We start from the raw sequence: 12957 nt of genomic DNA on the forward strand, positions 1-12957 counted from the left end.
ATGGCTCGGAGATGACTTCTTTAACCATGGCTGTCGGGTATTCCACACACTCACCCTTGTTCAGCTTGTTTTGCTCCATGATGATGTACTGCAGCTGGGAGCCCATTTCCTGTTTCTGCTGCTGGACCGAGGCGGGCTTCCAGCCGTGTTTTTCATTCACCTCCCCTCCACCCCCGAGTCCACCTCCGCTCCCTCCGGTTCCTCTGTCTGAGTTCATATTGTTGCCCATGATGGCGGACTGGATGAGCTGGGTGGTGGCGTAAGGTGTCGGCTGGCCCCCCGGACCCACAAAGCGTCCGTCTTTAAGGTTGGGGCTGTTGAAGGTCTTCATCTCATTGATCTTGTTGGACAGGTCCACATCTCCATACACTCCCGACTCCGGCACCATGAGGTTGGTCTGCTTGTTTTCCATCTGGTTGTTATAATTGGCAATGCAGTCGGCTGGAGGACATGAGCAGGGTGTTTAGTGAATCTCGTCTGCTGCTGATCAGCTTTGCAGCAGTTTGCCAGTTTTGCTAAAACAATAGGGCATCATATGATCTACAGGGCTGAAAGTGATTTATATAAGTGTAATATTAACATATTTGTGTGGAGCTTTTTTGAGAGATCGCTGCTCCCGCACCACCACCACCACCACCAGAGAGCGAGAGATCTCTATTTCCATTTCAAGACTCTGTTTTGTTTGGGAAATGATGATCTAGTTAAGGTGAGTGACACAAGTGGTATTACACCTTTTCTCGCTCTGTCTCTTCTCGGCCTCACCCGTGACTCAATGTGGGTGTCATCTCTGTGTTTTTTTTTTCTCCATGTGACGGTGGGAACGTCTTTGCTCATTGAGAGGGACAGAGAGACATGTCTGTATCAAAGGCCTGGAATGAAGCACGCAGTAAAAGCACAGCTCCACTGACAGATCCAATTTTCTCTGGCTCATAAAATATTCAAATCCTCCAGCAGATCTGAGAGCCAGCCTTGCGGTAAATACCAAGGACGGCCATAGGTGCACGCTTGCTCGTGCCATGCGCCTCACATTTCAGCTGCGCAGAACAGCTCGACACTTCAATGCTTGATCTGTGAAAGCGCCCCTATGGCTGAGATAAAGGGACATTAACTCCTATTTCTTTGCTCTGTCACCTAGTCAGTGATCCTCTTAATGTTCACAGAGTTTAGGTTTGGCACACACACAAAGCATGCGTCTGGCAAGCTCCTTAGTGTCATACAGCGGGGTGCCATGCGAAGAGTGAGGGTTGCCTTTAGCCTGTTATTCCCTGTTAAACATCTCACACCATGTTAAGGTAGAGTTAAACACTTCAGCCTCAGAAGGGTGATTAGCACAGAAAAAAACTCAACTTGATGACTATAAAGTCTACAAAATGAATTATTAATCCTCATTGGAAAGGGTCTGAGGCAAGGAGAAACTATTGAATGGCTGGATGGATATTAGGCCGAACAGCTGGATAGGAATTATGGCCTGCCCTTAAAGGCATAGTCCCAAAGTGCATAATTTAGAACATAAAGCATTTCATTGCAGTCCAAGTTTCCATGGAAAGATTTTATTTTATTTTATTTTTTTAAGACTTTCATGGCTGAAAAATTAATAACATTAAATCCTGTGTCATCCACAATGAAGTTTTTGGCTGCAAGTTTTGCTCTGTTCTCTTTTCAGATAGGTCACTGTGTGCCTGAGTGTGTGTATATTGTATAGCAGTAGCGTATGTGCTTTGGAGGCCAAATGTGCTCCCTTTTGTTGACATCTGTAGCAGTGCTGAATAAACTAAAAGGCCACCTGGAGGTGTTCCATACTCCTCTAGCCTTTTTTCTCCTCTCCACCTACTTAACTCTATCTCATTCACACTCCCCCCCCTCCATCCATACATCTCTGTGTATGCTTTATACTCGTTCTTCATCACTCCTTTCTTCTCTTCCATCTGGGCTACCAGGTGCACCTCTCTCTATCATTCTCTCTCTGTCCTTCTCTGATTCTGGCCACCGTCTGCAGTCCAGCCTTGACCTCTTCGCCCGCTGCACATTTCTTAAATAACTGAGCACTTAGGGGAAATTACATTACCGGCTATAACAACAGTATGGAAATCAGCAGAGCAATTCGATTAGCAACAGAGTAGGGCCATAAGCCGCTCTCAGTGCGCTCTTTTTATTTCCTGCCTAAAACAGCTCTACTTTAACCTCAGATAAATCAAACACACAAGCACACAGCCACTCTTAATCCTAATATTTCTCCAGGTTTTTCTCGTGGAGACCTACAGAAAGGAGAGATACACAGAACAACTCTCGGGGGAACTAACCCAGATATCAGATTTTACTTCCTTTTGCACCGTGGATTCCCCCAGTGCCTATACTTCTTATCTCTACAGTTATTTTGTCAAGGACTGCATCACTGCCTTTGAGGGGAGTGTTTATTTTTGTTGTTGCCTACGCATGGCAGTGTTTCGGCGCTGCTTACCTGGTCGGCTGTACGTTGCCAAGTTGCTGTCGCTGTTGCCATTGCCTGCAGTGCAGCAGTTGATGCTGCAGTCGTTGTGGTTGGAGCAGGAGTTAGGCCATGTGTCAGCCAGCCAGGGCTGAGTGGCAGATTCCCCAATGTTTAGCAAACCAGGCCTGTAAAAAAAAAATAAGGCCAAATGGTTAACAATTGTGACAGACTAAGCCAACACCACAGTGACATTTATGTGAATGAACTGAAACACCCACAGAAACACAATATTTGAAAGAGAAGATTATGTGGAGTTTATTTATCCAGGAGCTGAGAATAGAAAAACTCGAAATCCGGCTTTAGTTCTTTTTGCCTTTTGGCCACACTCACACACACACACACACACACACAAACATGATGCACATTAGAAAAAAAGCCCAGCTAAATAGATTGTGTGTGCTTGACTTGCCCACAGCCGATGACACTTTCCCTGAGCCCTCGTGAGCATTAGCGATCCGCCTGGATTAGACAGCCAGATAAAATTCACTCCCAATGTTGCGAAATGCGCGTCCTGAACAGGCAGTGAACCAAAAACTCTCCCAGAGTAGATTCCATGGTGTCACACAACATCTCTATCATTTTAAAAAGTTTTTTTTTTTTTTTTTTAGCCCTCTCTCTTTTAGCTCTATAGAAGGAAAGAAGAAAAACTTGTGTGGAAGAAAGACCCATGGGGACCAGTCTTTCACATCGTCATCTGGCCATCCATCTCTATTGTTTCCATGTCTTGCTCCCGTTTCTTCGGCTTTAATCCCAAAACAATACAAAATCACTTGTTCAACAGGATTCTACTGTACAACCTGACCTGGGGCCAAACACTGAGTGTTAAAGGAGCTGAGAATAAATTGCCTCCTATTGCTCATGAAATGAATCAATGTAGCATATAAAGAGAAGGCAGACTACTCTTGCGGTGCCATACATTGTTTTGGTATTCAAATCTCCACAGAATGACTCCAGTTTGCATATCCCAACACTGAATTAGCATTGAATTACGTTTCCTCATTCCCCACTCAAATGACTCATTTCTTGGATTCATTTTGGGTAATGAACACATTTGTCTTATACAGCCAAATACAATCTCACAATAGCTCCTCAATCACCCCTGCAGTTGTATGTTGATATTAAATGGCCATTGTCTTTGTGCAGAGCTGACACAGCCTTGCTGCATGTGGGATTCAATCATAGCACTGGATAATATAATGAATATGGATTTACTGCTGATGGCTTCAAGCTAACTATTCATAAACACTTGAAAAACACACAACCACACACACGTAAACAAACTGTACAGTACAGCAATGTGTGCATTTTTTAAAGGTAAAGAGAGGGCAACGAATGAATATACATTTCCTGTATGACAACAACCTGCCAAACACCATCCAGCAGAAATACAAATGAGTGTTAGGGAGCTGAGGCAGTGTTTGCCCAACGCAAGTCTGTACAGTCTCCATGTTTGTGCACAATGCACCATTCCACACTGTGAGGAGGTGTGTTGTTGTTGCTACTGGTACGTGCACGCATGTATCTCCATCATACGTGAGTTTTACGGTGACGCTATGGCACAGCCTTGTGGCTGGATATGGCTCTCCACTAAATGGGATGGGAATGGGCTCTTGGCAGACTGTAAGGCTTTGTTCCTGTTGGTATCATACTTTATGCACTCCCATACTGCTCCTCAGCTCCCTGCTGCCTTTAGAAAGGCACAGCACTCCCCCTAGTGTTAGTCTAATAAAAGTGCACCTGCCCAACCCTACTCACCTACTCAGAGGATCCCATTGTGTTTGGAATTTCTATACATCATTTAATTTCTCAAAATATGTCAAACATTTCAAACATATTAAATATTTGAACATCTTCAAAAACAAAATATGAACTCTTACCTTCCAGCGCTGCTTACACCTTCCCCACCTCTCTGATACGCCACTGAAAGGAAAGAAAAGAACGAGTTTCACAACATGATTTCACAACAGCCACCAATTTCATCACCTCATCATCTCTGCCATTGTCATTCAAGGTTAACACAAAATTATTCATTTTATTCAGCATTGTCAGGCTGGCGAGCGATGATGGGAATGCTTCTTTTTATCGAGTGTCTGCGTGCGTTATTGTTACTGTTCAAGTGAGCATGTGCACGAATGTGTGTGGCATCATTTCGGCTGAGTCACACAAACAGCAACAGGAGCAGGAGGAGGATATGTAAGAGGCTTATGAAGAACAGAGAGGCAGAGCTCTTTGGTTGTCTGGCTCGGGTTCAGTGCGTTTGAAGCTCCGTGTGCTGCAAGTCGGACTCTTTCAAGGAGCTCTAAGCTGCCGGTGTGTGAAGGGGAGATAAACTTCCAACTTTAATTACAATCTCTTCCCTGAGAGGAGAGATGATGGAAGAGAGGCAGGTAGGGCCTTGGTTATGTCGATTCCTCGTCTCTTTTTCAAAACAGGAAGTGTGTTTTTGGCCTCTGCATGTAGCCAGAGGAGCTCGTAGATTAACTCTCTTTAATGCAAAGCATCACAAACCACTTCTAGATTAAAATCAGCATAATTCCCTTTTACATCCTGGTTTTACTCTAGGTACCAGGGCAAGGATTTTCTTCTTAAAGAGACAGAAACCTAATCACACAAACAAGGAGTGTGTTTCACTGTAAACATTTCCAGCAGGTCATGAAACAAACCTGCAACTGCCAAATTATTCCACCTGATTACCAGCCCCAAGGCAGGCAGAAACAGCACTGCTACTGTTAATGTACAGTCTCACAGCACAGATAGGATCAGTCAGTGTAACCACACACACACATACTGTACAGCATTGTCTCCCTCACTTTTACTTTCCTTCACCCATTCAGCCATCACCAGTGCCCTAAGCCCAGCCAACGCCGCTGACACACCTCCGGGAAACAGAGGATTTTAGATGGATGAAAAGTCCACGAGTGGAAGAAAAAAGGAAGAGAGGACAGCAAATACAAACTTGCAGAGAGAGAGAGAACGACAGAGAGAGGATGACAGAGAGGCGCAGAGAGAGTTTTTCTTTTATCTGTTTTATGCTGTGTCACTTCAGTTCACAGATAACCTTCTTAGCTCTGCTGCCGCTCGCCTATCTAATTGGTGTGTTGGGAGTGCTGGTGGTGTGTCATTCTCTTAAATCCCATCTGAAGTTGCCAGCAGCCCTTTGATCAAGTCACCACTAGTTTTAACAGCTTCTCAGTGCTGTGGTCTGCTTCTCTTTGAGCATAATGTTCTGACACGACACAAACATTTGGTGCAACATTTATTTCTAAACGGTGCCAATGATTGGCTCCTTTTTATTGATACACCTCTTCTGACTTCTCTACAATCAAGAGCCCTTTGTATACAGGCTGTCTAGAGCTGGAATGTGGCGGCTTTATTCCAACTCGCCATCCTGTATAAAAAGGTACAAACATGGAATAGGGGGCCAGCGTTGTTGCAGCAATAAGCTGGCAACAGAACCAAAAAGGGAGAACTGGCATGGCAGGACAGACGCTGATACTCGGGTGTTACATGCCAGCATGCTATCTAGAAATCAGCATTATAGCCGCTTTGTTGGGTTCAGAGTAAACAAACTAAGCTGACATAGTGATTGGTCTTCTTCAGTGTAGCAGGATCACTGTTTAAAAGAGGCTGACCAATCTGTGATGGTGTGTCAGGCCATGATGGGCAGTGTTTCAAACAAACAGGAAGAATGTGATGTGTGTGTTTAGTGGATGAATAAAAACAGATCAATTACAGTATGTAGTGCAAAAATAAAAATAGAAATCAGTGCTTACCTGTTGGTGTGAAAGTAAAGGACGGCACTGTTGGGAAAGAGAGAAAATAAAGTCACTATTGTGCTTCTGTACTGTCTGGAATCAGATCCTGTGAGGTGGCTCTTATGCTTCATTACCACCTAACTTCTGTTAAAGCACATAAATCCATAAAACGCACTGTAGCCGGTATTCTCATGCTCCTTGCTGCCCCTGAGTCTTTGATCCCCTCAGACATCCCTGGACCCTGACTGGGGGAAAGCGAGTGTTGAACCAGCTGCTGGTTCAAATCCCGGCCCAGACTGTCAGAGGCCCCCGCTGTGTGGGGGTCACACACCAGCGAGATGTCTGTTGCTATCTGTAACACTCACATCATCACCCACACAGCTCAATTACTCACACTTTTGGTAACGGACGTAGTCCTTTTGTAAAAACACGGACCCACTCCAGGTTCATTTAGATCTTCTGTGTCTTCTATAAAACGTACTCTGTGTGTTTTTTGACCCCTTTGAAGAAGAGAAGAATGCTTTTTTGCACTTGATGCAACACTGTACCAGGCTGGCAGTCATCCAGCGCACTGTCTAAATGTTGACATCTGCCTTTTAACCTAAAACTACATCTGAGAGAAACATTTGAGAGGACAGACACCGCTGTTGTCACAGTTTCCAGTTCCCCAAACAATTAATTCATGCAGTACCTGTGCCAATAAATATCCTCTAAACGCCACTATCATCTTGCCGTGCTTGAATCGCTCCTCTTGATAGTCAAAGAGGTGTAAAGATTTGAGGGGTTGGATGTCTTTTATCTGTGTGATGAATGCCTTTGAAGAGGAAGCGCTACCACTTGGTAGGCAAAACAGTTTATGAGAAATGTTAACGTGACTAAAATATATAAATCAACTTTTTTTTTCTGTCACAGGCATTCAGTCCCAGGCTGGATGGGGCTGTAACTGAGCTATAACTTCAATGAATAATTATTTGATACAGTTTTGCTTCTTTTTCTTTCTTTTTTTTCAGCTGATTTGTTTGGGCACCATGAGGTTTGTATAACTGAAGTCATTGCTGAAGAAATAAGAAAAAGCTACTTAACTATTTTGAAAAATTGAAATATGTAATCTATTAGGAGACAACACTGTGGCACACACAAGCACGCATTCAGTCCCGATCCAACCTATTTCACCCTGAGTGCAGAGTGTTGCTTCATGTGGTTGCAATTATACTCTTTTCAAAACATTCTCAGTAACCAGTTCCAACAAAGACCGTGGCCTCTTGTGGTCGGCAGACACGAGGAGGAGAAGAAAGGGGGAGCGTGACTGCCTACTGTGCCCCTGAAGAACTCTTTGAGTTTTATATGAGTAAACATCAACACGGAGAATCACACAGGGCCGGAGGGTAATCTCAGCCTACACAGTACTGCTGTGTAGCGCCCGGCCACAGATCATTGCTGCACTAATGAAGCGTTAGAAGTTACTTCTTCTGTCTCAACACATTCCCTCGGAATGACCTCTGTTTTTAAAGAACATGGGCAATGTTTAATTTTGTTTATGAGGGTGTTGCCTTGGAATGAAGATGTCTCAGATTGCATGTGTATCATCGCCTCACATGGCCGCACTGAAATGCTATCTCAACAGTGTTTTCAAAGGTAATCTAAGCCATAATGGGAAAAAAAGCCACCGTTGTGACCATTATAATCCACACACATATTTGTAGAAGACCGCAGAGAGCCTTAGGAAAAGCTAAGCTGAGGTGTCTCTCACTTTCACATTACTCACAGTTCCCACTATTAAGAAGAGTGCAGTGGATTCAGAACATGTAAAACCTCTGTTTTCTGTGTGACAGCCCACAGATTAACAGCAGTTATGTCAGTGTGTATTTCAAGGTTGAAGGTGGATCTCCTCTAACCCTGGTAGTCTGCAGTAAACCTGAGCCCAGAAGCGGGGACGGCGCAGGTAGCACTCACAGGCAGCAGCTGCATGGCCCAAGGCCACGCATTAAGCCAGCCTAAACATAAATGAGACTCAGAAAGAAAGGCTAATAGCTCTCTTTATACTCTAACTATTGTGGGCAGAGGTTGGGCATGCCGTGAACCCTGTCACTTCCACTCAGCTCAGGTACAAACCCACTGAATTACGCTCTGGCGACTCTAGGAGGTTTGCGCTGCAGCCCAGACACCCATGGGTGGGATTTTTTGAGATCAGGGCAAGCAGACACTATGAACAGAATTGCTAAATGTTCAACTCCTTGATATCTAAAGGTCCCTCTCTGATAGGACAGAAAGATTACTTCAAGCACGCGGAAATGTCAGTGTGTCCTTGATGAAGACAGCGAGGCATTCTCTGTTTCCAGTCAGAGGGGAGTTGCTAAAAGGAGAGTTGTTGGTCCTCGAAAATATACTTTACTGGAAACACTCTTCACACGCCCTTGCAGAATCGGCACGACAGAAGTATGAAAAAGAAATAAAAGACGTCTTCATGCAGCACTCTCGGTGGGAGCTCACATCACGTCTTAAAGTACTCTGCTGCAGAGTACTTCACCCAGAGTGCTCTACAAAGACATCCCTGTGTGTGTGTGTGACAGGGATGATGTGAGACAGGGTTGGCAGAATTTCGGATAAAGCAAAAAGAAGAGGACCGGAGTGAAAACACTACTAAATACGGCAGTGCATTTCCTACCACACATTTTGTATTCGACAAAATCGGAATGGGGTTTCTCGATGGTGTCAAATGTTGCTCATGTGTGCTTACCTTTGCGTATGCCTGCATAGCTGCTGGAGAGGCCGCTCCTTTTCTTTCTGTGTCTGTACAGCCAGATACTGAAGACCATGAGGATGATCCAGCAAGCGGCTCCTATGCCTGCTATAAAGGCTGGCTGCTTGACCACATCTGAGATCTGCTGGGACAGGGGGGTCTCAGGGGCCTTGGTGTCTGTTATCCGCCCAGATGCATCTGAGGATGGGAAATATTGGGGAATAGTGAGAGGAGACCGGAGAGACCAGGGTTAAAAATGATTTATTAAAAAAAATAAGGATACAGTTGGTGTGTAGCGCAAGTGAAATAAAGGGAGTAAGGAATGTGACAGCAGGGGATGAGCATATTCAATCTAAAACTCAAACCAAGTGGAAAAGCTGGAAATAGAGACAATTTATCTAAAACAAATGTAATCAGAGCAGTGCATGATTCCGAGCATTCCTCTCTCTACACAAAAAGAGTCTTCATCACAGTGGGCGTGTGTGTGTGTGTGTGTGTGTGTGTGTGTGTGTGTGTGAGTCGTTTCTCTCTATAATTCAAAAGGCTTTCATCGCAGATCTCAGTCAACAATGGCGAGCAGACGAGAGCAACCAAAGACATTCAAATGGAGCATGTGCACCACAACAACAGCCGCCTGTGATGGAAGCCAGATAGCAAAAACGCAGAGAGGCATCGTTTACATGGAGCGATTGCTGGTTTTATAATCATATAAATAAATCCTGCAGAATCATCCTCAAATACAGACACCACTGGTAATTATCAAACTGAGGCGCTTCTGTGAAGAGCTGAGGTGTGAATGCCTTGAAGCCGTTCCTGCTGTGAGATGCAGCGTGTAGGAACCGTCTGCACGGCTCGCTCACAACAACCCGCTCTCGGTCTGTTTTTCTCATCTGTCTATTCTCTCTGTGCTTTTCCCTCATGCGTGATACATGAAAGACTTCTCTAGGACGCCCCACCCCCTCGGCTTACTCCTACCCCACCCCACCCCTCGCCATTCTGAAGTTGCTTCATGTTCGTGTTACTTTGTCTTCGTCTCTTTTTCTCAAGTCTTTCATGTTGTAGCCACTCTCCTCTATCAACTCTCGAAGCCAGAGGCAGAAACACTTCCCCCAAAGAAGCCAGCTAGCTCCATGCCTCCACATCCCTCCCCCTTCCATATCCTTCTGTCTGTCTTTGTCTCAGCCTCTCAAGTCCATGTCTCCATTCTTGGGTTTGCCTCTCCGTTCACTTCAGTGTCTTCTCAATTTGTGGCTCTGTCTGGCCCAGTGAACGGAGTGTGCCAATGTGACTAAGCAGCCCACAAGGGACCGGCACAGGTATCCAGGCTGGGATGACGCATACAAGCTCGGAGTGTGACAAATGCATTTGGGTGAAACGCTGGTCCCCGAGGCACATTGTTCCACTCCAGTGTTGGAACATGGCAACAATCACCACAGGAACTCCTCAAGTGAGAGAAATTGTATCAGTCACAGCCGATGCTTCTTCATGCCCATCCCGGCCCACTCAATCACACATTTAAAACCAGATGGAGCTCTCTCTCTCTCCCTCTTTCTGCCTCATCCTGCTATTCATGTGTTTTCCATCCCTCTCCAGAGCAGTCCAGCTCAGAGCTTTGGGGAATAAAAACTGACAAAATACCTCAAATATCTGTCCGTCTAGACTAAAAGGACAAAATAAATAAATAAAACCACACAAGTGGTCAATTACAACAACTAGCCCCAGTGCTGTCTGCACTGTGATTCTTGGGTATTAATAACATGTCATGCCTGAGTCTAGAGTGCAGGATTCAATATTGCCTTTGTTGTTTGCAGCGAAACAGAGACAGAAACATTGCATCCTTGACTGGAGAATGGAGCAGGGTGGGGCAGCAAGTGCAACAGCTCTGCCACACAAGAGTTAAATTCACCCACAATGATCGCACCATGAGCTACTGAAGCTAAAAGCTATCTAAGAGCACACAGAAACTGTAATAGTCCCCCGCCATTGAAACCCATCATGCTCTTCCATGGTAAGTTTGATGATGTTTGTGTAACAGTAATGACTTCAATTACAGTCCTGAGGTACCGCTGCTGATTATAAAAAGAAAAGCAGGCAGAGGCTTGAAAGTGTCTGTTTCTACAAAGAAAGGAATTACATAATTGCTTATTTACTTGGCAAAAAGTCATATTACTGAAAAACCTCTTAATTTCACTTGACTGGATTAATGCCATAACTATTTGTCAGATGGCTGGTGATTGATGGTTTTGTGTGCAGAGATTGCCGGAGGACAAACACAACGGATCACGGCAAAGATATCCACCGGAGGGAAAACAAAATAATTATATCACCCTCCCTGTGAGAGAGAGCTAAAGGTTGTTTTTACTCACCGAGCTGGAAGACAGTGACATCACTCCTGACCCCTGGACCCACCCCGGTGCCGGCTGCTACCTCCACGCTGTAGCGGATCCCCGGGGTCAGACCGGGAATCAGAACGGATAAGCTGGAGCCGTCCACTGTGCGGTTGATGTGGTACCTGCTCTCATTCCCCCAACACCAAACCTGTCATAACACAGACAAAGAGAAAGCGGAGAATGAGGAGATGTTATGAGCATATTCGGCCTGGTTGCTGCCGCCAATCTACATCCTTATAATTGGCCGGTGCTGCTTTTGCAACATTTTAGTGCACTGTGGGTATTATGTTACATCTCTGAGGTAGCAAAAGATTTTTACAACACGGCTTTATGTTTTACAGGCTGTGCTCAACAGAGGGTCAGTATTAGCTGAAGTAGCCATAACATGTCTCGGTGTAGCCTTAAGCCCATGTAAAACAAATGGGGATCACGCCTATAACCCAATTTCAGCAGAAGCTAAGTGCTGTCAATCACAGGAGGGAGAACAGTCTCCCAGGCCGACTCAAACCCGGGTCAAAGAAGAGTATACATTCAGCTCAGCGTGAGGCCTGGAGACCTCCACATCCTGAACCCCTGACAATCTGCTTTCTTTACCCCCCACCTCCTCCCAGCAGTTAACCAGGTTAATATACACACTTCCCTGGATGTGTACCTTACATGTGTGAATGTGTTTGCGCTTCGTTGACGAACCTACAGAGCCCTGAAATTTCCTGTGTATCTTGAAAATTGTGGCGAGTGGAACCGCCGCTAGGGACTGGGCTTGGTAATGAGCAGGGAACACTCTCAGGCTGGACTTAAAAACCATGAAATTACTCTATCACTCTATCACCAAAAAACATTTACCTGCTAAATTAACAGAGGCTTAACTTTTCCACTGGCTCTGCTTCATCTTTCCCTCCACCACTAACTTATATTCCCTGTGACATAAAAAAGGCTTTCCAATTAAAATACAGGACCTCTACAGCATAATGAATGAGGGGACAGTGCTGCCCAAAGTGAAGCTATTACAAAAAGAGTACAGATTGTCAGGTAAGGAGGAGGAAAGAAGAATTGCTGTGGGTTTAAGAATGCATTAGCCCAGCTCCAGACTGAAGAAATGCCTGGAATTATAATGCACGTCTGTCTGCCTCTTCATTGTTCTCCTTTTGTTCAATTATAGGTTCTTCCTAAATCTACAAAACAGCCTTTTACCTGCCTGTGCACAAATCTATTATATAATATCTATGGTTAAGTTAAGTTTTGAGCAGGTTGTTCTCTCATTCTTTTACTTTACATTTAGTAAAGTAAATTCAGTAAAAAATACATATATATTTCAGCTGTATATTTTTACTTGATGTGTAATTAATTTAACACCATTAATCACACAAGGATCTATACAGTAATCACAATTGAACTAACTGTCATTTCTGCCATTGGTATCACTGATAGGGCTCCTCACTACTCTTCATCCTTAAAACACCACTGGATGTGTGAGCCTGCTCTCTCCACCTGATGGCACTGTTTCCCAACAGTTCCCACCAGCTCTCCTCTTTTGGCTCCTTTCTTCCTCCGTCTCTGAGCCTGTACTGCACACATAGGAGGAGT

General features: G+C 44.7%; 1 protein-coding gene across 13 annotated transcripts in view; it reads right to left on the minus strand.

Moving 5' to 3' along the window:
* Positions 1-12957, minus strand: part of robo1 (roundabout, axon guidance receptor, homolog 1 (Drosophila)) — a 218689-nt gene that overhangs the window by 9475 nt on the left and 196257 nt on the right. For 8 of the 13 annotated variants that reach the window (XM_085796058.1, XM_085796056.1, XM_085796053.1 and 5 more), the window contains 6 exons: positions 11350-11521; positions 8981-9181; positions 6262-6288; positions 4366-4408; positions 2459-2613; positions 55-441 (listed from right to left, as the gene is read on the minus strand). In XM_085796058.1, the coding sequence (XP_085652184.1) occupies positions 55-441; positions 2459-2613; positions 4366-4408; positions 6262-6288; positions 8981-9181; positions 11350-11521 (985 nt within the window). The remainder of the gene's footprint in view (positions 1-54; positions 442-2458; positions 2614-4365; positions 4409-6261; positions 6289-8980; positions 9182-11349; positions 11522-12957) is intronic. The other 5 variants (XM_085796063.1, XM_085796062.1, XM_085796061.1 and 2 more) reach the window with 1 other exon arrangement.

This window comes from Trachurus japonicus, chromosome 13, assembly GCF_045865225.1.
Source record: "Trachurus japonicus isolate A0001 chromosome 13, Traja_1.0".
Lineage (NCBI taxonomy): Eukaryota > Metazoa > Chordata > Actinopteri > Carangiformes > Carangidae > Trachurus > Trachurus japonicus.